Genomic DNA, 24,903 nt, shown 5'->3' on the forward strand with positions numbered 1-24,903 from the left:
GATTATTCACTGGGTTCTAGTCAACAATTGTAAGGCTTGGCAACATGGATGCTTTCAAGTGCTGAACACTTCTTTGCAAGTGAGCTGTTGGAGCACCTGCAATCCAGTTCAGAGTCTACTTATTATTTGCTTTAAAATATTCTATTTTTTGTAACTGGGAGATTGTGATATGATCTTTGTTACCTGTGTTGTGTGTTCTAAATGGTTGGTTCTTTAATGATTAATCTACCATGGATGACATTTCTAACTAAATATTAATCTAGTATCCATTGACAAGTAGGACAAAAATGTGTATTTTTGTATTTCCACAACCAATTTGGTACTCTGCATGCATTTATAAATATATATGTTTAAAAATACATAAAATGTTTATTATATAAAAAATTCCCTTGGATGCTTTGCACTCGGGATTTCTTTGAAGTGGTGCTTTACACACTCTTGCTTCTGTTGATAATTATAGCTTGGACAGGAAATTCTGCAAATCTTTAGTGTGGGTATGCCATAATTTGTTTGAGATATTTTTGGAAAGTAATTCTACTTTGTGCTTGACTTGAATTAAAAAAGTGAGTGTTAATGAAAAGGTAACTTCGCACTTTGACTAGAAGAAATCTTAAAATAAATTCCTTGCTAAAAATTAAAACTATAAAGACCAGGCAATGCAGAGGCTTTTAAGTTTTAACACATACACTTGAGCAGTTGAGCAAAACAGAGGGTGTGCAGATAGTCAGAGAAGAGGCATTCCTGGGTAGCATGCAATGTTATCGGAACTGGACAGGTCATTGAACCAGTAGATCCCCCAAACAGGGAACCGGTCAGAACCAAATCGAAACTGGTAAAAAAACTGGACCAAAAAACCCGTCAACCAAAAACAAATAAAATATTCAAATTTTAAAGAAAAACATATATATTCATGTGCATCTATGAATCCAAACCATTTATACACAAATAAGCCAAAGTTTTAAATTTATATAGCATGTAAGGATGCACGTAACCAAAATAACAGGAGTGCAATCCATCTTGAACCAAAAATCAGTGTTGTTAAAATCGCGATTTTTTGAAAAAATCGCGATTTTTATACGAAAAAATCGCCTACTTTTTTTTTTGCCGATTTTTACTGAAAAAATCGTGCTTTTTTCAAAAAATCGCGATTTTTTCGAAAAAAAGCGCGATTTTTAACGAAAAAATCGTGGGGGCTCAGGACAGCATAGTTTTATAACTTTTTTAGGGTTTTTTCATGCAATGTTTTTTGAAAGAAACAAATTATTTTTGAGTGGGGTAGCTTAATGATCAAGTCTAGGCCCTAGTATGGATATGCTATTCATGGTAATGTTAAATTCTTAAAGTAAAAGTGACATTCTCCTTAATCTTCATTTTCATCCTTTTACTTAAATTTTTAACATTACCATGAAATGACTCAGGATGTTTGAGAGTGGTTCCAGCCTCATTGGATTTCATATGGAGAAAGTAGAATTTTAGATTTCGTTTAAAATTCAGCAGACTTATCAGTTTTTCAGGATGTCAGGATTGGGAGATTGTAATGTTTCCAGGTGACACCACCTGCCCGGGCTACCCCTGCCACCATTAGAGGACGTGGTCTACCTCCTATAGCTCCTACTTCTAGTTCTTCAACGTCTAGAGCACATCAGACTCCACTGCCATTTCCAACTGCACGGGCACCAGCATCTACATCTAGAGGGAAAGGGAAAGCTGTGGCATTTTCTCGCAAGAGGGGCAGAGGAAATCAATAGGATTAGACTTTCATTTTATTGTATATGACATTATGACATGATGAGATACATTATCATATTTTTTGTTGATATTTTGAGGCTGAGTTGGGACTCAGGAGTCAGGACTTACTATTCAGGACATGATTCAATGTTATGTGTGATTTTAGCGCTAGAAATGATATTAAACATCTTATATATTAGTTTTTTTTATCATATTTATGTGTCAATGTATTTATTTTATGTTGTAGATGGTTTAGATATTAAAAAAATTGAAAAAAAATGAATATTTTTGTACCAAACGATTTTTTCCCGCTTTTTTCCGATTTTTTCCCGATTTTTCCGTTTTTTTTCCGATTCGTTCCCCGTGCCGATTTAATCCCGATCGCGCTTTTAACAACATTGCCAAAAATACATCAAAATGCAGGCCCTCTAATGATTGGTTCTAAATGGTTGGTTCTTTAATGATTAATCTACCATGGATGACATTTCTAACTAAATATTAATCTAGTATCCATTGACAAGTAGGACAAAAATGTGTATTTTTGTATTTCCACAACCAATTTGGTACTCTGCATGCATTTTATAAATATATATGTTTAAAAATACATAAAATGTTTATTATATAAAAAATTCCCATGGTACTCTGCATGTAATTCTACTTTGTGCTTGACTTGAATTAAAAAAGTGAGTGTTAATGAAAAGGTAACTTCGCACTTTGACTAGAAGAAATCTTAAAATAAATTCCTTGCTAAAAATTAAAACTATAAAGACCAGGCAATGCAGAGGCTTTTAAGTTTTAACACATACACTTGAGCAGTTGAGCAAAACAGAGGGTGTGCAGATAGTCAGAGAAGAGGCATTCCTGGGTAGCATGCAATGTTATCGGAACTGGACAGGTCATTGAACCAGTAGATCCCCCAAACAGGGAACCGGTCAGAACCAAATCGAAACTGGTAAAAAAACTGGACCAAAAAACCCGTCAACCAAAAACAAATAAAATATTCAAATTTTAAAGAAAAACATATATATTCATGTGCATCTATGAATCCAAACCATTTATACACAAATAAGCCAAAGTTTCTCATTTATATAGCATGTAAGGATGCACGTAACCAAAATAACAGGAGTGCAATCCATCTTGAACCAAAAATACATCAAAATGCAGGCCCTCTAATGATGTGTTCTAAATGGTTGGTTCTTTAATGATTAATCTACCATGGATGACATTTCTAACTAAATATTAATCTAGTATCCATTGACAAGTAGGACAAAAATGTGTATTTTTGTATTTCCACAACCAATTTGGTACTCTGCATGCATTTTATAAATATATATGTTTAAAAATACATAAAATGTTTATTATATAAAAAATTCCCATGGTACTCTGCATGTAATTCTACTTTGTGCTTGACTTGAATTAAAAAAGTGAGTGTTAATGAAAAGGTAACTTCGCACTTTGACTAGAAGAAATCTTAAAATAAATTCCTTGCTAAAAATTAAAACTATAAAGACCAGGCAATGCAGAGGCTTTTAAGTTTTAACACATACACTTGAGCAGTTGAGCAAAACAGAGGGTGTGCAGATAGTCAGAGAAGAGGCATTCCTGGGTAGCATGCAATGTTATCGGAACTGGACAGGTCATTGAACCAGTAGATCCCCCAAACAGGGAACCGGTCAGAACCAAATCGAAACTGGTAAAAAAACTGGACCAAAAAACCCGTCAACCAAAAACAAATAAAATATTCAAATTTTAAAGAAAAACATATATATTCATGTGCATCTATGAATCCAAACCATTTATACACAAATAAGCCAAAGTTTCTCATTTATATAGCATGTAAGGATGCACGTAACCAAAATAACAGGAGTGCAATCCATCTTGAACCAAAAATACATCAAAATGCAGGCCCTCTAATGATGTGTTCTAAATGGTTGGTTCTTTAATGATTAATCTACCATGGATGACATTTCTAACTAAATATTAATCTAGTATCCATTGACAAGTAGGACAAAAATGTGTATTTTTGTATTTCCACAACCAATTTGGTACTCTGCATGCATTTTATAAATATATATGTTTAAAAATACATAAAATGTTTATTATATAAAAAATTCCCCTTGGATGCTTTGCACTCGGGATTTCTTTGAAGTGGTGCTTTACACACTCTTGCTTCTGTTGATAATTATAGCTTGGACAGGAAATTCTGCAAATCTTTAGTGTGGGTATGCCATAATTTATACACAAATAAGCCAAAGTTTCTCATTTATATAGCATGTAAGGATGCACGTAACCAAAATAACAGGAGTGCAATCCATCTTGAACCAAAAATACATCAAAATGCAGGCCCTAGATGGCCTCTAGCATCCAAAAAAATCACGCTACAACAAATACCTACATATCATCAAAATCTTTGCCTATATTGAGATCTTCGTCATCAATATCACCCTCTAAGCATTAAATTAAGATAGAAAATGCTTACCATTTCAATTCAGGATTTTGTTTGAGTGATGGGTACATTTTTAGTAGGATCATGATGTACATAGAGGGTTTGGTGCTCTTGATGAAATACTACTTCCATACATTCGTACATGACAAAATCCAATGGAAATATTTTAATCCCCCCAATCCTGAAATCCTGTTAAGCCTGCTGGATTTTGAGTGGGACCTAAATTTTTTTTTTCTCCACATTAAATCCAATGACTTTGGAGCCACTCTCAAACATTCTGAGTCATTTCATGGTAATGTTAAAAATTTAAGTAAAAAGATGATTTTTCATTTTCATCCTTTTACTTGAAGAATTTAACATTATCATGAATTGCATAGCATTAGTAAGGCCATAGACTTGAATATTAGGCACGTATTGTTGGCCAATAGCCAACTAAGATTAAGAAAAAGAAAAAAGGGAAAAAGAAAAAAAGAAGCAAAACAGTCTGTAAAGTTCTGCAGAGTCATACATACATATATGTTTGGATTCATAGTCATACAAATAGCTCTGTGTAGGCTGTACAGCCTGTCCCACAGGTTGTACAACAGTTTTCTGCTGTTTCTGTTTTTTTCTTTTCAGCAAGCTGTACTAGCTCAGCTCAGGGTGTTTTTGGTATCCATGATTCCATGTGGTGTTGTTTTTTGGGTAGCCTGTGAAGTTTTCCTTGTAAGTTTTTCTTGAAGCAATGAAAGCTGATTTGAAGGAGTAATTACCTTTGTATGTGAAATTAATTTTTATTCTTCCACTGTCTAATTTCTAGCTATTGTGTGATTGATGCGATTTTCTGAAATTTAATTTCAGTATCAATTAAATTTAGCAATCTACTTGTATAATTGAGATCATAATGACATTAATCACCTAGAGCTTGAAACTTTCATAGCTCCCACTCACTACTGCTTTGTGCTATATACTAAGAATGGCTTGTGGTTTGGATTACCATTTCACGGTGAAATGTTGATTGGATCCTCTCAGGTGATTATAACATAGTGTAATGAGAGGAGATATGGAAGGTAAGCTAATCTTTGTTCTTCCTAGAGGAGAGATAGATGCATGATCTAGGTGACAAAGTTAACATTCAAATCTTTGATGTGAAACAGAGGCAAAAACACTTGGAGTTTGGGGGTTGGTCTACTTTGTCCAGTATGAGAAGAACTATGGCTAGAGTATTGGTTTAGTCTATCAATGTATGGGATCCGACCACTTTCCCCTTGTGTCAACCATGATAGTGGAAGAATGTGTAGATTTTATTACTGCTCTTCCTTTTAAGTTGAATGTGTCTTATCTTGCTTCTAAAGTTTAAACACTAGTAAGCACTGATCTTATATGTTTGGAATTTGGTTCCCTGACTGGAGAGTGATAATGGCAGGATCTTATGGTGGGAGGTGACTATTAGAACTGTTGGGTTTCTTTGAGTGTGGGGGAAGACGCTTTGCTAGATTGATCTGAAGACAAAAACAATCATGACAAGTTGGTTGATATACAAACACGTTTAGGCATAGTTTTAAAATTCGGCCGATTCGAAACGGAAACGGCCGAGTTGATCCGTTTCATTGCCCAAAAATATGACTCGGTGGAGGAAACGGTTCGGGAGGCCGAGTTAGCCATGACTTGGCCGTTTCCACATCTACTCGGCCGAGTCACTAAATCCGGCCAGTCACCCAAAAGAACAGGGATTTTTCTAATTTTTTTTAACTTTTTAACATTTAGCTGATTGTTGGGGACTCCAAGATGTTTTCTAAATTGGTTAAGTGCTATTTGGGGTCCATTCCCCTCTCCTAGTATTGATATGCTATTCAAATTTCATGGTAATGTTAAGAAGTAAAAGTGACATTCATATTAATCTTCATTTTCATCTTTTTACTTAAATTTTTAACATTACTATGAAATGACTCAGGATGTTTGAGAGTGGTTCCGGCCTCATTGGATTTCATATGGAGAAAGTAGAATTTTAGATTTCATTCAAAATACAGCAGACTTATCAGTTTTTCAGGATTTCAGGATTGGAGGATTGCAATGTTTCCATTGAATTTTGTCATGTATTAGGGTATGGAACTCGTATTTAATCAAGAGCACCAATCCCTCTATGTACCTTGATGTTAGTGACATTGGTTGTCGAAATCCTCCGGGATTCGCACCCAAACTAGGAGCTTCTGAAAATGTCACTCGCACTCCCGTTTTCGCTCTCGCTCCCCACTTTCGCTCCCGCTCCCAAGTAACACTAAGCCAGATGATGTTGGCAACTCTCGCAGTTGCCAGTAGTACTGGTCACTGACTTTTGTTGTAGAAGCCATTTATAGTCTCCTTGGTTATGTGTTTTTGTTTTGATCTCTATGTCAACATCGTGTATGTATTGGACAGTGCACTGGGTGCCATTTTGATATAGTGGATATATTCATGAGCCTACTTTGATCATATGTTGTCTTCTATCTATATTCTAATGCTGTGTGTTTGGAAACATGAATGAAAATCTTTAAAATTATTTGTTTTTATAAAAAATAAATATTTAGTGTATTTTTTACAACGACCGAGTCATTGAAATTGAGCCGGCTGAGTCGATACCGAGTCGGAGTCGACCCTCGGCCAAGTCGGAGTTTTAAAACATTGCGTTTAGGAGGACATATATAATGTTATCTTGCAGGAAGTAGCAGCTATGTAGGAGCATATTCGTGGATATATGGAGGAATATAGAGCCAACATTCAGAATTAGAGCCCTTTTATAGTGGGTGGAGGTTGATGAGCCTTTGATTTTCTCAAATGCAAGAACTCAGATGCTTGGATTTGTTTTGCGTAATGTCTGGGGCTGTTGTAAATTCTGACAAATCAAATTATTGGCCGACTTGGACATCATTGTTAGCATATTAGGGAAGGGGATATTTAGATTTCTTGCTGTCCCATTTGGAGTTAATGTGTCCCTTTGATCAATGTGGAAATGGTTCCTCCAGGAATTGCAACACAAAATTCACTGTTGGAGCTTCCATTTGTAGGGAAATTCACAATCATTAGGAAAATTCTCCAGGCCAATCATGCCTCTTGTTGTTTCTCTTCAAACTCCTAGTTCACCCACTTCGAAAGAATTTTGGGGGCACTTTTGTGGGCTAAAGTTGCTGGTGATAGATCCCTTCTAACAATTCCTTGGAGCATCTGTACCTTACTCAAGCTGGAGGTAAGGTGCTGTTTTTTCAGGTAAATAGATTGTTAGGTTCCCTATTCTTAAAAGATTATTGATATCATGGAAAATAGTGGTACTCTGTGTTTCCTCACTGTGGTCTAGGCATAGAAGAGGCATTGGTATAGCATTATTGTTAGCATATGGGCTTTGGAAGGTATAGATTTCTGTTGCTTCTCACATTGAGAGATTTCTTCCTATGAGGCTGGTAGGATTGTTCAGCTAGAGGGATCAGTGGGACAGGGACACATGGAACGGAATTTTGGTCTCTCCTCTCACGAGTATAGACTTCTGCATTTGGACTGGCTTGGAGCTTCAGAATTGCATTCCAATTGATGAAAGTTGAGAAACACATTAATTAAATAAATGCACTCCAGGGCCTATTTGGTGTGATTTGATGTGATTTATGATAAGTCCATCTAGATTTATAAACCATATAGGTAAGCATCAGGAGCTGCACCCAAAGTATGCTTTTAAAGAAACTCTGAACAGAGTGTGGGATTATGGATGAAGAAACAAAATTGGTTGATTGTCTATGGACAGTGTAGTCCTTTAAGTTCTCTTGTAGTTGAGGGTTTTCTCATGGCTGTTGATTTATCAGGGACTGCCCTCAGAGGAGAGCTTATTAATGCTTTCTGTCCACAGTGGTTTGCGGGGGGCGATGGGGCGGGGAGTACTATTCACCACTTTTTTGCAACTGTAAGTGTTCTAAAGAGCATTGGGAATGCTTATATGCCACTTGGCAACATATCTTGTACATAATGATCGTTTGTTTTGCTCGGACAGGTGTTCTAGTCTCAAGTGGTGTCTATGAGGTTAGGAACACAATTGGATTAATTATCTCCAAGCCCAATTTATTTTATGAAGGGAAAATGTCTTAACTAGATTTATTAACCAATTTTAATTATTTTCCTAAGTCTAACGTAGGGAAATGGGTTAATTAATCAATATTAATTAGGACAAGTCGATTTCTCTCTCGTGACTTCTAGGAAAGTGATTTGATGTTTGTCAAGATGATCTTAGCCATCGATTGAGATTAGATCATGGCCGTTGATTCGTCAATAAGAGATTGTAAGAGGAAATCGATGGGGCTCTTGGAGACAATTTTGAGTGAGCAAGGGCGCAGTGACAGCGTGGAAGACACTAGCAGCAGGGTTCAGCGGTGATTGCGATCAAGTTGCCGGAGAGAATTTCTTCACAGAGATTTTCAATTTCTTAGTGACTGAGGGAGATCAAATTATTCTGCAGAGGCTGAATTTCTCTAGGTGGTGCGAATTGACAGGGAGAGGCCGATTTGCCGGAGTGGAGGCCGAATTATTTTGCTAGGGAGTGCGAGTTGCCAGTGGATTCTCCAAGCTGCACGTGTGGGTCGATTTTGGGCTGTACACGAGGGCCGAATTGATTCAGAGGGGCCAAATAGCTTCTGGGAGGTCGAAGTTGCTTGTAGAGGTGAAGAAAATAATTAAGCGGTGCTTTACTAATTTACAACAAGTAGTTTATGTATTATTTCAATTATATATTTGCTGAATATTAATAAAACCATCATTTGCAGAACTGGTTTTCCCCACCTTGGATTTTTTCCAGGCACAGTTTGTCCAAAAATATTGGTGTCCATTTTATGTGTTTGATTTTCTTAGTTCCTGTGGTTTTGTTTATTTGGTGAAATTTGTAGTTGTTTTATTCAGTATTTGCAATAAATAATTTACTGGGACAAATAATCTGTAAAAATTTGGAGAATAATAACCAGATTAATTTCAATAGAGATTTCACACATAAAGGTTTTCTGAAAAACTACCCTGTTAGGGGATTGTTGACTCTCTTGCTCCTCACAAAGTAGTGTCATTGCATTAGTGCTGTTGCTTTAAACGCTATCTGCAAGATTGGATGTGAAGCTGTAATTAGATGGTCCAAGTTCTCTATTCTTCTGTTTAGAGAATGCCTTTTTGATGAGTTAGCTGTACAATTCAGAGTTAAAGGCTCTCTCACTAGGAGAGATGCAAGATATTGTACTCCCACTGCTCTGTCTGATCTAAATGTATCTTAGTGTTCTTTAGGTATCTTTGAGCGTTTTGTGTGTGATTTCTCTTCCATTATGCTTTTTCATGTATTAATATATGCAGCTTTTTGCCGAAAAATTCTCTTCTTCCTCAAGGTCTCTGTTATAAGAACTTAAGAAGTAATATCACTCTTGTGTGTTTTCTTATGTAATAGCTTTGTCCAAGTTATCATGTGTATTACCTTTTAGCACTATTCTTGCTTGTTGCTGCTAAAGTAACTGTTTGCTAGCTGTAAGCCTTTATGTCAGTACTACTCCTGCAGGTATGTGTCAGGTCCCAAATCAAAACTATTCTTAATCTCTTGACTGGATTTAGGTATGTTATCTCAAGGGAGGTTGAATGTGCATTAACTTTCACATGTGCATAAACATCAAGCTCCTGATGTGAAATTTAGCTCGATATATGAGAATTTAATGAATTATTGGCACAGCCTTAGGCTGTCTGACATTTTTGACTCAACTGGCTGGAACACAAAAATTATCCTCTGGGTCCTCAATTTGGATGCTGACCATATGAGACCTCATATTGCCTCCATCGTAGTCTGAGGCCTTTCCCAGACAAAGAGTGATTAAGTTAATGCATCTTCAATGCTTCCTATTAGGTGTTCATTTGCTCGTTTGAGACAAGATTGAGCTTTTCATAACCCATTTGGGTAGTTGTTAGTTTGCAGTTTGGATTGAAGGTGCACCACACCTTAACTGTTATCTGGCATATAGGGACACTATTTTTACTTGGTTATGTGCTTGATGTCATAAGCCTCAAAAGAGTCAAGGAGTTTTCTAATTTCTCGTATTCTCAAATGAGAGATTGTCCATTTGCTCTTGGTTAATTTTGTCACAAGAAGAGGGACCTAGTGGATTTTGATTACATGTTTTGCTCTTTCAAACTTTATTTCAGTCTTTTGAAAATCTGAATAATAGCTTGACATTACTGGAAATTCTTTGTGCTAGTTTATGTGGCCAATATGTGTAGCGAGATTTGTCTAGAATGTAGGTGTTCCACCCCTTGACACTTGGTTGTGTTTAATTCTTGTGTGTGTGACTTGTTTGAGTCTTGTTTACGTGATGCCTGTGTTTTATCACCTAATTTTTGAGATGAAAATTGGTTGAGTGTAATCCTTGTCTATGTGACATGTGACGATCATTTCCTTTCCAAATTTGTGTCAAGTGGATGATTCTTCTTTATATTGTGACTTCATTGTTATAGAGCAGAGTTGAGTTGAGATGAATGAAAAAGATTGGAGGAAGCAAAGATCTTTGATGTTCGAAGAAATTCCTCCCTAGCTGAGAGGGAGTGTTAAAATTTGGCAGCTTAGGCATGAATTTCTCCTAGAAGAAATCATATCTTTCAATTCTGTTTGAACCACCTATAATAAAATTTCATTTCTGACAATTCTAATATGACTTTCCAAAAATAGCAAGTCACATCTCAATTTGGAAGTGACTTTCCAAAATTAGAAAGTCATGTCTAAATGATCAAGGATGATCTCAACATATGGAATCCACTTTAAAATCAAATCAACCATGACTATACAAGTCAAGAATTAATATATTTATCCTTACTAGTATTATTATTATGATACTACTATTTATGAAATAGTTTAAATTTATTCACCTTTAATGGATTAATAAAAACGAATTTTCTCATGGAATAAGTAAATTAAATTGAAAATCTCTTACTTGGAAAATCAAACCTTTCTCTTGGATTAAAATAATAACTCCACACTTAAGAGAATGTAACTCTCCCTCACTAAATCAATGTATGGCAAAAGTGTAACTCCTCATTAAATGCACTTGTAACTCCCTTATTCAATTCGATTTGTAACTCTCACTAAATATTCTCTTATGTTTAAATGTAACTCTCCCTCCCCCTAATTTGAATTGTAGCTCTTCAAGACAAGTGTACCTCTCTCTCTATTCTTGGGATGAGTTACACTTCTCCTCAAATAACTCCTCCCTCATGGAATTCGATTCTCCTATTATTGGCTCAAGGCATGAATTCATTTTGTAACTCCTCTCCTTTCTTGTCTATTTAAGCAAAAACAAGTGAGAGTTGGGAGTAGCATGTTCATTGTGAAGGAGAGTTAGTGTTGAGTGTGTGTAAGAGAAGTGTGAGAGCGAGTGAAGAGTAAGAGCAAGGGAAGGGCTAGAGCAAGTGCGAATGACAAGATTTGATCAAGAGAAGGAAATCTTTAAGCAAAGAGCAAGATCACCTTAGTTACAGGTTGATCAGACATTGGTGACTTTATTCATTCTCATTCTCATCTCTCTCTCTCTCTCTCTTTGTACTCTGCTAAACAATTGAAAAAATCTAATAGAAGAAGAATCATTTGGGGTTTCCCCTTGTGGGTTTTGCCCTGGTCATTGGACATAACTCCCACTGTCTTATATTTGTGCTTGACTGACTTCATATGATCCTTAAGTTTCTGTTCTATCTACAATTGCTGATCTGAAAAGTTTTGAAGAAGAAATCTGCATTCTAAGTAATTACAACAACATAAAACATTTAGTTTTTTGCAAATTGCATTCAATTTTCTACAAAGTTATTCAGTTTTTGGCTTCAAAGTACATTAAGTTCCATTCAATTCTCTGCAAAGTACATTCAATTCTCTGCATAGAATTTTTAAGTTTCTACAAAGAATTTTTAAATTTTTGCATAGAAATTTCATATTTTGACAAATTAATCGATAGGGAACATTACAACTTTAAAATGTTGTCTACTGGAATTCAATTTTCTATTTTCTCTAACAGAGATGTACTCAATTAGAAGATAATCCCATCCGTTCTCTGACTCTGATTCAGTGGGTGCTCATTTGGAAAGCAAATTTTCTCTCCCAAAAATTTAAGAAGGGTTCTGGACATTTCTTTAAATATTGCTTGCTGAAATGTGCTTCATAATCCATGTAGGCAAAGGAATTAATTAACATGCTTTCAGATGGCACATGTGCATGTGAAGAAGGAAGACAAGACAATGAATGATAACAATAAGTAGGTCAATGGGACTGTAAAAATAACCTCTAGTGTAGGGACATTGTGTAGTGATACTCTTGAAAACAGATAAAGATAAAGATCTATGTCTAGCTAAAAGAAACTATAAGAAAAAAAGTACATTATAAATGCTAAAAACTGAAACTATGTACATTGCAGATGATAAAAATAAAGATCTATGTCTCTAGCTAAAAGAATCTATAAGAAAAGCTTAAAGTACATAATAAATGCTAAAAACTGAAACTATGTACAATACAATTGATAAAGTTAAAGATCTATGTCTTTGGCTAAAAGAAGCTATTACAATTGATACAAGTACATGGAAAATGCTAAAAACTGAAGTAATGTACAATAAAAATGATATGATATCAAGGTATACTAGAATTAGCTGCCAAGCCCAAGTGAGGGGATTGAGAAGCAAGCTCTTGATTGGAGTCATCATTCATTGTGAAATGGTCAATACATTGTTGGATGATGTTAAATTTCCATGAAACTCTACAACTACTTAGATGAATAACTGAAAACTGAAACTAGTTAACTTTCACCAAGATACAAAGACTCTTAACAAATTATAAGCAGCAGAATAAAAACACAGATAAAAACACATCACATAAATATTGACACACTTGTATTCTCAAGAAACCAAACAAGGAAAACTTGCTTGCTTGTATTTTACAATGTTCCACCAAGTCTCCAAGACAGGGGGGGCGCAAGTGCGGGGAGACACACCAGGGGGGATGTGTGGGAGCACCCTCAAATTTTAGGGAAATTTAGGGGGGACGGGGAAACGTTGGGTTATATAATCTTTTTTTTTTTAATTTTTTTTTTAATTTTTAATTTTTTAATTTTTATATATATATATATATATTAAAATTCAAAGCATAAATATGTTCATCCATACATAATTGAATTAAATAATGAAATACACTAATCTATATTCATCGTTCATACTGGTACGTATATCATTCATACTCATCATTTATCCATACATTGCGAGAGTCATTACTAAAATACATTGATTCATGTATATCATCATACTCATCATTCATCCATACACTGCGAGATTCAATATTGAAATACATTGATCCATATTCATCATTAGATCCATAAAACTTAGATTTACCATTCATCATTCTAGAATGTAAATTGATTTAAAATTTAAATTCATTATTCTATAATATAATTAGTACTAAGAAAAATAGATTATAGTAGATACCAATGTTATCGGAACCAAACCAGTGATCAAATCAGAAAACCCTTTGAACAGAGAACCAGTCGGAACTTGTTAAAAACTTGGACCAAAAAACCAGTCAACGAAAAACACCTAAAATATTCAAATTTTAAAGAAAAAATATATCTTCATGTGCATCCATATGAATCCAAACCGTTTATACACAAATAAGCAAAATAAGGGTGCACATAACCAAAATAAAATCAATTGCAATCCATCACTGAACCAAAAATACATCAAGAAACAAGTTGTAGATTGCCTCTACCATCCAAAAGGAATCATGCTACAACAAATACTTACATATCATCAAAATCATTACCTATATTGGGATCTTTGTCATCAATATCACCCTTACATTAAAATAAGATAGAAAAAATGTAGCATGTCAAGTCAAGATTTTGTTTGAGTGATGGGTACATTTTTAGAAGTGCCATAATAGAGGAGTTCGACAACCAATGCCACTAACATCAGGTACATAGAGGGCTTGGTGCTCTTGATTTAATACTATTTCCATAACCTTGTACATGACAAAATCCAATGGAAATGTTGCAATCTCCCCGATCTTGAAATCTTGAAAAACTATAAAGTCTATTGGATTTTGAGTGAGATGTAAAATTCTACTTTTTCCATATGAAATCCAATGAGGTCGGAACCATTTGCACTTGAGTCATTTCTTGGTAATGTTAAAAATTTAAGTAAAATGATGAAATGAAAGATAAAGGAGAATGCCACTTTTACTTTAAGAATTTAACATTACCATGAATTGCATAACAATAATAGGGCCACAGGCATGAATATTAGGCTTCCCCACAATTTTTTTTGAAACTCAAAAGGGGTGCTTCTAGGCATTCCCCCTCAAAAGGGTTGCTTTTGGGCTTCCCCCTTTTGAGGGGTTGTGCCCAGAAGCACCCCTTTTGGGGAGATGCGTCCCCTACACTAGGGAAATGTTTCTCTCTATGTCTCCTCGCACCTCTGAAAAGGGGGACGTGGGGAAATGTTTCCCCAAGTGCCCCCCCGTCTCGGGTGCGTGGGAAGCGTGGGGTGCATGCAACCCACCCTAGGGGACACATCCCCGGGGAACACTGCTATTTTATTGGTTGTCCTTGGATCAATTGAATCTATTACAAAACAATCTGTCTCTCTTGAGAAATTGTCCGACTTCTCACACTAAATCTTAGCTAATACAATTGATCTTGGCCTTCCTTGATCACTACTTGATCTCGGTTTCTGCACATAATTGATTCTCTACTGCCTCCTTGACTTGCTTTGCAAACCCTTCTATCTTGCTTCATTCTTATCCCTTGCGCTGATCTCCTATTTCCTAGCATTTCTGGCCCTATTTCTTAGCACACTTGAACTTCTATTTTTTAGGACCCTAGTTGCTTTCTATGCACCACTGATCAACGCCTAAATCCTAGTGCACTTGTGCCCCTATTCTTTAGGACACAATTCCTGCTCTCCACAATCAAGGCTCTCTCACACTAGCTTGTGAGCTCTGTCTTGTCACAATTCTTTGTGCACAAAACAATTGTAATTTACTTGAGCCTTCGTCCTTCTTTTATAGATTTGATCCATGCTAAATTAGGCTAGTTTAAATATAGAACTCGAGCTCTGATAGCGAGTTAACTGAGAGTGTTACTTGCTCTCCTCCCAATTATCACTGGAGTTATTAATTCCTGCTCTCTCCAATCAACATTGGAGATCTAACTCGCTCTTCCTTCAATCAAGACTGAAGACCCAACTCGTTCTAACTGAACTCAATCTGCAAACCAATTTTGTCGTCAAACTAATGAAGACTTCCACTTAATTGAAGCTCCAACTCTACACATGAACTCATGACGATTATTCCCCTAAATTGGAAATTAACTCACCACAATTGAAGTCTATATCCTGAGGACAACTCAAGGTCTGCACTAAGGCACAAGCTAGAAGACCTTGGTCGCTACATTTTCAACAAATGATGTCCTTTGGGGAGTATTTGGGGCCAAGGGGGCTTGGTAGCATGATTTTGGGCCTTGGGGGCATAACAAGAGTGAGGAGGTCCAACTCTCCTAACATTGAAGGATGTGGTGAAAAACTGTAGATGGAAAATTGGTTGCTCGATTGACCCTGGTGACTAGTGTTGTTTGTCTTAGGTTTTGGAGCTGTAAATTGTCAAGAGACCCGAGGGAGGTTGGTCAACCATTAGTTTGTGTGTTTTTGGGGAGGGTGTGTTGGGAGGAAACTTGAAGTCTCACTGTTCTAGAATTTGAAATGGTGTTGATCTTTTCTTACTGCTCGTTGCCTTGATTTGACAAGACAACTGGGAAGAAAGGGGTGATCCTCTTGAAGTTTCCCTATTGGGTCATTGCACATAGAGATTGTGATTTATGTTTGGAAACCTCTTTTTCTTGAAGAGAGCGAGGCAGCATTAATTGCGGTAGGAAAAGAAAGTGGAGAAGGAGCTCGATGAGTCTTGATAGACAAAGTAATTTCTCCCTTTGATACAAGAGTTGATAGAGCATGGAAAAATGGGATGATGCTTTGTTTTAGTCTCTTGTAACTTTGTAAGTAGCATAATAGATAAATCAAATCAGATCATGAGATGTGGTGACTAGTTTGAACCTGGAGTTGTTGAGAGTCTACTTGGAACAAACCATGGGGGATCCTTAAGGCATTCATCCATTGTGCATGTGTATATAGAGGTTTGACACTAAAGCTGTCTCTTAGCTCCAGAACATGCTCAGAATAAAAGGTCATCTCATGGCCAAGATACTTAAGTGAGCTGGATATGCTTGTTTGTAGATGTCCTTGTTGATTACCTAGTTCAGGTTATGTTTAAATGGTAAGAGGTGCCTTGGAGCATTTGAACAGTACTTAAAAGTGGGGAGATGGTTCGACGAGATGGCCACTTGCTGAAGTGCCTGAATTTTTTTGAAAACAAACAGTGGACTTGCTGTACAAAGGAAAGAGATCAATCTAAAAATGTCCTTGAAGTGTAAAGAACAGGATTCAAACCTTGTGTGGAGTAAGGGCCGGTGAATTATCTGTTCACACCGAATGACACATTGAAGAAGGGTTTGGACTCCCTCTGTCCTAGCCCAATCGGTCTGAAGCAAACAATAGTCCCCCATGCCTTAGAAACATGAAGGATGGTGGGTCTGATGATCATGTCCAAAAAGTGCATCTTGGACGAGATATCCTTGAAATGGTTCTGAAAGCGCAGTCTCTCTCAAGGAAGGAAAGGGGGCCATATCCAAGAGAGACATTATATTAATGTCCACAAATAACAAATAAGTTTAAGGGATTTCTTGTGAAGAGATGGAACTGTGCTTTTAAAGAGGATACAGACTTTGTATAATCAAACTGTTTCTTGTGTGTTATACCTTATTAAATGGACGATTCTCTTTTGAATGGTTATTTGTGACCATTAATTAAGCAATTGTTTTCAGTGCTATACCCTATTAAATGCAGACTTCTCCTTGTAGTGGTTATTGATTTTTAATTAAGCAATTTTCTAATCATTTTGGTGGATATAAATATCCAGCACCTCTTTGCACTCCCTGGGGCTTATATAACGATTCAGGCTTCTGTCAACAGTTTTTTAGTCTTATTCCTTCATATTGTGTCAATTAAACCACAGATACTGAATCTGTCTGGTTTTGAACATTGATACATTTTTTTGTCTGTGCAAAGCTTTTTAACTTCATGAACTGTCATTATTGACAGTGAACTAGAATGAAGAAACTGAAATTTTATTGTATAAAAGACACCCAATAATCTGGAGATGTAGCAAGAATAAAGATTGCTATTACATATGTTATCATCATTGCCACCAGAATGATTTGCATCCTGAAGGGTTGGTCAGTCTGGTATGCTGGGAGTTGTTTTATATATTTAAAGTGCCAGATTTTGTTGACAAAGGAATTATCTCTCTTGATCTCATCTTTGAAGATTTTCTAGTTTTCCAGTTGGGGAGTCATGTACTTTATTTGGAGATGAAGCTTGCTTCTCGTTAATATTTTCTTTTTCTTCGGAACAAAAGCCTTAATTAGCTACACATGTGTTCATCTGACATGCTTTGACTGATAAAATGCGTATTAGGAAACGGTTAGAGACTAACCAACATAGGCAAGCACATTGGAGGGTTTTATTAATATGCATCTGAGTGCCAGCTGATTTCCCATTAACTTTGCTTCAACAAAGCTGGTTTAAGTTTTCATTTTGATTTTTATAGTTTAGTATATTGTTATTATTTTATTAATAACAAATTTAAAATTTCATCAGTTGTAAAATGCAGTATTTGGGATAATACTTCTTAATTTGGACAAATAATTTGCTTAGAGCAATATTTTGGGAATAATATCTAGCTGAAATATATTCATATATTGTTTTTGTTTTAATGAGAAATTTTATGTTGTTGAAGGTTGTCCATTGTATAATGCAATGCTTGGGAAGAACATTTCGACATTTAGACAATAATTTACTTATGGGTGATTTTAATGCTATCTAAATCCAATGCCTGCTTGATGATCAACACCCTTGATGTCCTTTAGGTTGTGCCCTTGTACTTGATTAGAATTTATGTCTCATGCGTGGTGTAAGTGGTGATGTTTAGGTTGCTGTATTAGTTTGTTGAGACCAATGGTTCTATTTTATTGCTATTGAATGGTTGCCAGTTTTGATTTTACTGATTTATGTTTTGCAGAGTCTGTGCGATGCTTAAATTTGGCTGTTAATCTCTTTCTGGAGATAGGAAGATTGTCAATGGCTGCAAAGCACTGCAAGGTAATGCATTCATTGTAGTGCAATTGATATGACCTTTTTATTACAGGTTGTCTATGTCTGAACAAATGGCGTATTTATTGTTTTACTAAATGTGCTTAGATTAAGTTCAAAGATATGTAGCACAGTTACATGTCTTCTATCATTTTGTTCTTAATCAAGCCGTTCATTAAATCTATAATATATTTTTTCTGTAGGAGATTGGTGACCTATATGAGTCGGAAGAAAATTTCGAATTGGCTATGCAATATTTTGAGCGTGCTGCAGACCTCTTTCGAGGTGAAGAAGTTACTAGTACAGCTAACCAATGCCAACTTAAAGTTGCACAGTTTGCAGCCCAGCTTGAACAGTAAGTTCAGTATGGAAAGAGCGATTGTTAACATGAATATTAGTGTCAAACTGACCTTGCTGTGGGATAATAAGTGACCATAGTGTTTCCATTTGTACTGAATATGAAGAAAGTTTTCAATGTTCAGTTTGCAATTGTAATGTTTTTAGCAAAAACGGAGAACTCTGCTTGCCATTAGAAAATACTGTTTGATTTGTTTGTGTTGCAAATTTGATTAGTCATGTTTATAATTTGTGATATACCCTCATTGTTTAATTCTCTTTTTGTGATTGAACATGTATCATTGGCACTGTTATGCTCCCCTAATCCTGGTAGAAGTCTATTTCTTGCCAATATTATTGTGTTCACGTCTCATGCTTTTCTTTAAGTAGGGCTGTTTCAACTGGAAACTTGCTAGAGTATCTATAACATATATCCTCATCAAAGATAGGATTTGTCATTTAAATCACCTTGTGAGTGGAAGGATCTTATAGAGTCTAGACAAGATAGGAGAATATGGGCCCATGTACTTTATTCAAAAACTTGGAAATGCGACATTGATGGAGTCATGTCTTGAACATTGGGAGGGTGGGTTTTCTTCATGTGAACTCACAAACCCTTGCTCTGAAAAAAGGCAATGTTTTGATCTGCCCAGATATCATATGCAGCCCCTTTTGATTGGCAAACATCCATTGTGAGTCCATAGGTTCAATGCCAAAGAAGAAGGCTTCGTTAAGTCTTTAGAAGTTTCACCTTAAGAAACTCAGCTGAGAGAGGTGCTTGCTTCTTTGGAAAAACTGCAATGCACATGCCTTGAAGGAGAGTTTAAACCCAAGGGAGCCCTAGAAAAATGCTCCAGCCTTGAATGTGGGTTTAAATCCCAGGAAAAGAAACAATTTGAAAAACCTAGTTTTGTAGTTGAAAAGAAGCCTTAAGCTATGCTACTATTCAAAAATTTTCAGATTAGTCATTGAAGGAGGTTTAAAACCATCGTTGTGAGACTTGACCAAGAGTCGTGGGTCTTGCTGAGTATGATGAGTTGTTTTTGAAACAAGTACTTAGCTAAGACTTGCCTTGAAACTTTCTAGCAATCAAAAACTTTGGAAAGTCATAAAAACTGTGTGAAACATGCCCAATGCTGTCATTATTATATTTTTCTGCACAAAAGTTTTTGTATTTTGTATTTTTTCTTTTTAGAGTTTTGATGAGTCTTCAGTTGAGTTTTGACTCATCGCTTAGTATTTTTGAGGCTTGTGTTGACCAAGACTTTGTGGAAAATTCACGAAATTCTGCAACTGCTTATATGAACAATCTGAAAACAAGTTTCTTTTCACATAGGCACGAAATTTGTCTACTTTTTTTTGCAATGGAATAGGAACAGAAATAAATACACAATCACACAATTCAACAACACAATTTTGCTAGGGAACCCAACTGGGAAAACCCTCTGCTTGTTTGAATACTGAGCAGTAGATCTCTTACAATACAACTTTGTTTCAATAGAAACCAATCTGATTTCCTCTGTTTGTACTTAAACTGAAACACCCGCAAGACCCTGATCTCCTTTCCTTCTTCTTGCGCAATCTTGGAGGCCTATTTCCTAGCGCAAATCCTCCTAAATCCTATTAATTTTTCTTAGGGCTATATTGTTATCTGTTTTGATAATTGCATTTCTTCATTTACACATTAAATTCACCCCATAACATCTTAACATTATTCAGATTTACATCATTATTCAACAACATATGCAACTATATAGAAAGTTCAAAGAACAATAACATCATCAATGCAGCGGAACATAAAGGAACAATAGAAGACAAACATTCACACATAGAGACACCAGGATTGGTCGGATCCAGGGAAAAACCCACTATGGGGAAAACCCTTTCAAATTCTTCTTCTTATTAGGTTTTCATTGAATGATTCAACAAATGGGAGTACAATAATTCATATCTTAAACTATAAACCTATCTAACAATAATCAACAAAACAATATCCATGAAATGAACCCATCAATGCTTATACTCCTGTAATGAATTGTCACTGTCTGTGGTCAATTGCCAAACCCTGCGGTCAACGAGCAAAAACTCTAGATAATTGAAAAACCAAACCCTAGATGCCGGTCGCATGGAGGACGTGGTGTGTGTGCGACTAAAAAGCTTCAGTCGCTCCCTTGAGCCTGCAAGCTTGTGACTACATTCGAATTCTGCCTTTTGCAAGCTTGCGACTGTGACCCAGAAACCCTAGAAGCGTGCACGGACTTCAAACCCTATAATTTCTCCTTTGTGCGAACCAATCTTCGCGGGCTAGCCTTAGACCCGTGCGAGCCAAAACCAAGAAAGAGAATAGAAGTATGTCTCATGATGATCTCCAAATGAGGTTGAGGTCACTTGTATTTATAGCCTTCCAAGGGTGTCCAATTTGCTTTAGGGATGACCTGATCGAATATGCACATGTGGGCTTACAATGTAAAAATGCACTTTCCCTTGTCCAAAATTGATGATCTTTAGGTCAATTTTGGTCCTCTCGAAAAGAGGAATTGAATGCAATCACCATCTCCATCAAATAAACTGTCAAAAGTGGAATCTGACCTTAGTTGCCAATTTTAACAAATCTTGGCGCATAGGTTGCTCCTATTTAATAGGAATTTCCTCCTATTTCTTAGTGCAACTCCCAAGGAAAATTGCTCTCTACCAACTCACATACAAGCTCCTTCTTGTTCCCCTCTCTCACAAGATCACACACAATACTTGTGCTAAAGAAGAAATGATCACAATTGTGCATTCATTCCTCCTTATAAACAATTTGAATGGCTAAATCTGGCAAATTTTATTTTAGGAATTGGTTTTGTGATTAATGAGTTAACTGAGTTGAAGTGGCTCATGCATCTTGTCCTAAGTCTTGGACCTAGAATTAGAGACTTGTCACTCGTCCTTTTCCATTTAACTCGCACTAGAAGACAATGAACTCGACCTTCCACTTTTGCACATTAGTTAACTGTGTCATAAGTTATCCTATTTTTTAGGAACTCATCCTAAATTATAGGAGCTTATCCTAATTTGTAGGGACTTATCCTAAATCTTAGGAATTTTTCCTAACTTATAGGATTTGATTCCTAACTTATAGGAATTCAAGCATGCTAAGGAAGTACTCGTTGAGGTCTCTTTGATTAAGGCACAAATCAAGGTACCTTTCTCCCTACTTAGTACTATTTTCAAAACTCCCTCTTAGCGAGGAAGGTGCTTCTGGAAGAACCTCGTCCACTTGGATCTGTCTCCAACTTTACCATGTTCTCTGCTGCTACAATGACTTCCTCTGAACTAGAAGACTTTCTTGCTTTCTGTTGTAGAACCCGATCTGAATACATGTTCTTTCCCACCATGTTCTGCGAGTCCATCACTATAGTCATAAGTGCCATGTACCCTGTGTATCTCTGTGGCTACTTCCTCTGGTTGGAAGTGATACTGGAAGATTCAACTCTCTTCTGATCTCCCTTAACCAAATCTTCTACCCACTTGGCTCGAAATCTCCTCATACTAGGGGTCTTTGACTGAGTGGCTGCCTCCATTCGCCCGGGGCTATGCTCGTCATCATCCTGCTGGTTAGCCCAACTGCCGACTAGCTTAGACTCAAACTGAGATAGTGGTTGAGGCTCCATCTCGAGAGCTCTATCCCGCTCTCGCTCAACCACCGCTTCTCTACTGTGAGCTCTCCTTGCCTTGCTGCTCGGTTGCACCTATCTCAAACAAATTTGGCCACTAGTTACTCTCTTGTTCCAAGATCGTCAGCTCTCAGGGTCTTCAACAAATTGTCCATTAGCACTGATATGGCTGCTCCATCATCACTACTCTTAGGGACTTTTGGAACTGCCCTCTTATCAACCATATGGCTCCTTTCATCAAGTGAATTGGGGCTCCCATTTGAATATGCCTCTTAACAAGCCATGACTCCTTCCATGAACACTGTACTCGAGGTCTTCAACAATGCTGGCTTCTCACAACAGATAAGTACATCTACCCATTGCATACTCGCGCATGAGAAACATTCATCACAACTTCGTTTATGAACAATACTTTGCTGCCTAAAAATAACTTTAGGACAACCTTCTTCTCACTGAATTCTTCGTGCTGGTCTAGATTCTTTTCACTGCACTAATACCATGTTGAAAATCCATGAAATTTTGTAATTGCTTATATGAACAATCTGAAAATGAGTTTCTTTTCACATAGACACAATTTCACTACTTAATATTGCAGCAGAATAGGAATCATAAATAAATACACTGTCATACAATTCAACAACTATAGACTTGACAAATTCTTCCAACTGCTATACTATATTGAGGTATTTAGAATACAATATAGTATTCTACAGATTGAGATTCAGCTGTGGATATTGATAGTGGCAGATTTGACAGCTGGAGATGCAAGCATTTTGAAGTTGCAGAAGTTGCAGTGATCAATAGAAGAGGAGGCAAAGTACCTGCTAGATTTGTTCAAGGAGCATCCTTCCACATGACTGCAATGAAGAAGTATTTTAGCCACCTGAAGGAGGACATACAATTTTAGATCGAGCTAGGAGATGATGGTCAATATGCAGCTAGTGGAGTTGGCACTGTCAGTTTTCACAGGGAGTCATGTAATCCTCTTCATCTCAGAGATGTCCTCTATGTTTTAGGGTTAATTCAAAGCCTTGTTTTGGTAGCTACCCTTGAGGACAAAGGATATGATATCATTTTCAACAGAGATAAGGCGTACCTCTAACACTTAGCTACTGGATGTAAGAAGCAAATAGGTGTGAGGGTGAAGAATCTCTACAAGTTGCAGGTAGAGAAATGCAACCATGAGCAACATGGCAGGGAGATCTCAGAGTAGAGAAGTGGTAGTTGGGTGAGAGCAGGATGGAGCTCTCAAGATGGAGCCTCAACCAGTATCTCAGTTTTAGTCTAAGCTAGTTGGCAGTTGGGTTGACCAGTAGGATGATGATGACCATAGTCCAGGGCGATTGGAGTCAACAACTCAGTCAAAGACTCTTAGTATAGGGAGAGTTCAAGCCAAGCGAGCAAAGGATTTGGTTGAGTTGCCCAACATAAAGAAGAGTTGAGTTGCCCAACATAAAGAAGCAACCACAGAGGTACACAGGGTAGGGTACATTGCAGTTATGACTAAAGTGGTGGACTCACAGAGCATGGTGGGAAAGAACTGGTCTTTTAAGCAGGTTCCGCAAAATAAAGCAGGGAAGTCCTCCAAAACTTGGTAGTGTTGGAGACAAATCCATGTGGACGAGGTTCTTCCAGGAACACCTTCCTCACTAAGAGGGAGTGTTGAAAGTAATAGTGAGAAAGGGTTCCTTGATTTGTGCCTTAATTCAATGAGCCTCAATGAGTTTCTCCTTAGCATACTCGAGTTCCCTATAAGTTAGGACAAATTCCTATAATTTAGGATTCTTTTCTAAAAGTTAGGACGGGTAATGAGGCAGTTAACTAATAGGTTGAAGTGGAAGGCTCAGTTTAGTGTCTTCTAGTGCGAGTTAGCTGTGGATGTCAACATGTGTGAGTTCCAAGTCTAAATTTGGAGAAGGACAAGCAGTTTTAGATCGAGCTAGGAGATGATGGTCAATATGCAGCTCGTGTAGTTGCAGAGGTATTCTTCAGGGAATACCATATTGTTTTCTAAATACACCAAGTAGAAAATCGACGAAATTCCGCAACTGCTAATATGAACAATTTGAAACTAATTTTCTCTTCATATAAATACATAATTTCTCTACTAAACTTTGCAAAAAAATAGGAACATAAATAAATACACAACCACACAATTCAACAACACAATTTTTCTAGGGAACCCAACTGGGAAAACCCTCTACTTGTTTGAGAATTTTATTGATAGAATACTGAGCAATAGATCTCTTACAATACAACTTTGTTTCAATAGAAACCAATCTGATTTCCTCTGCTTGTACTAAGCTGAAACACCTGCAAGACCCTGATCTCCTTTCCTTCTCCTTTGCACAATCTTGGAGGCCTATTTCCTAGTGCAAATCCTCCTAAATCCTAGCGCATAGGCTGCTCCTATTTAATAGGAATTTCCTCCTATTTCTTAGCGCAATTCCCAAGGAAAATTGCTCTCTACCAACTCACATACAAGCTCCTTGTTCT

General features: G+C 36.7%; 1 protein-coding gene across 1 annotated transcript in view; it reads left to right on the plus strand.

Annotated features, from left to right (window-relative positions):
- LOC149163625 (alpha-soluble NSF attachment protein 2-like) overlaps positions 1-24,903 on the plus strand; it is a 65,101-nt gene that overhangs the window by 33,807 nt on the left and 6,391 nt on the right. Inside the window, exons 5-6 of the mRNA XM_089429213.1 lie at positions 18,342-18,421; positions 18,616-18,767. Of these exons, the coding sequence (XP_089285339.1) occupies positions 18,342-18,421; positions 18,616-18,767 (232 nt within the window). The remainder of the gene's footprint in view (positions 1-18,341; positions 18,422-18,615; positions 18,768-24,903) is intronic.

The sequence above is a fragment of the Pinus tabuliformis genome, chromosome 5_1 (assembly GCF_031772625.1).
Source record: "Pinus tabuliformis cultivar Carrire ecotype Pingquan chromosome 5_1, CPIR1, whole genome shotgun sequence".
Classification (NCBI taxonomy): Eukaryota; Viridiplantae; Streptophyta; class Pinopsida; order Pinales; family Pinaceae; genus Pinus; species Pinus tabuliformis.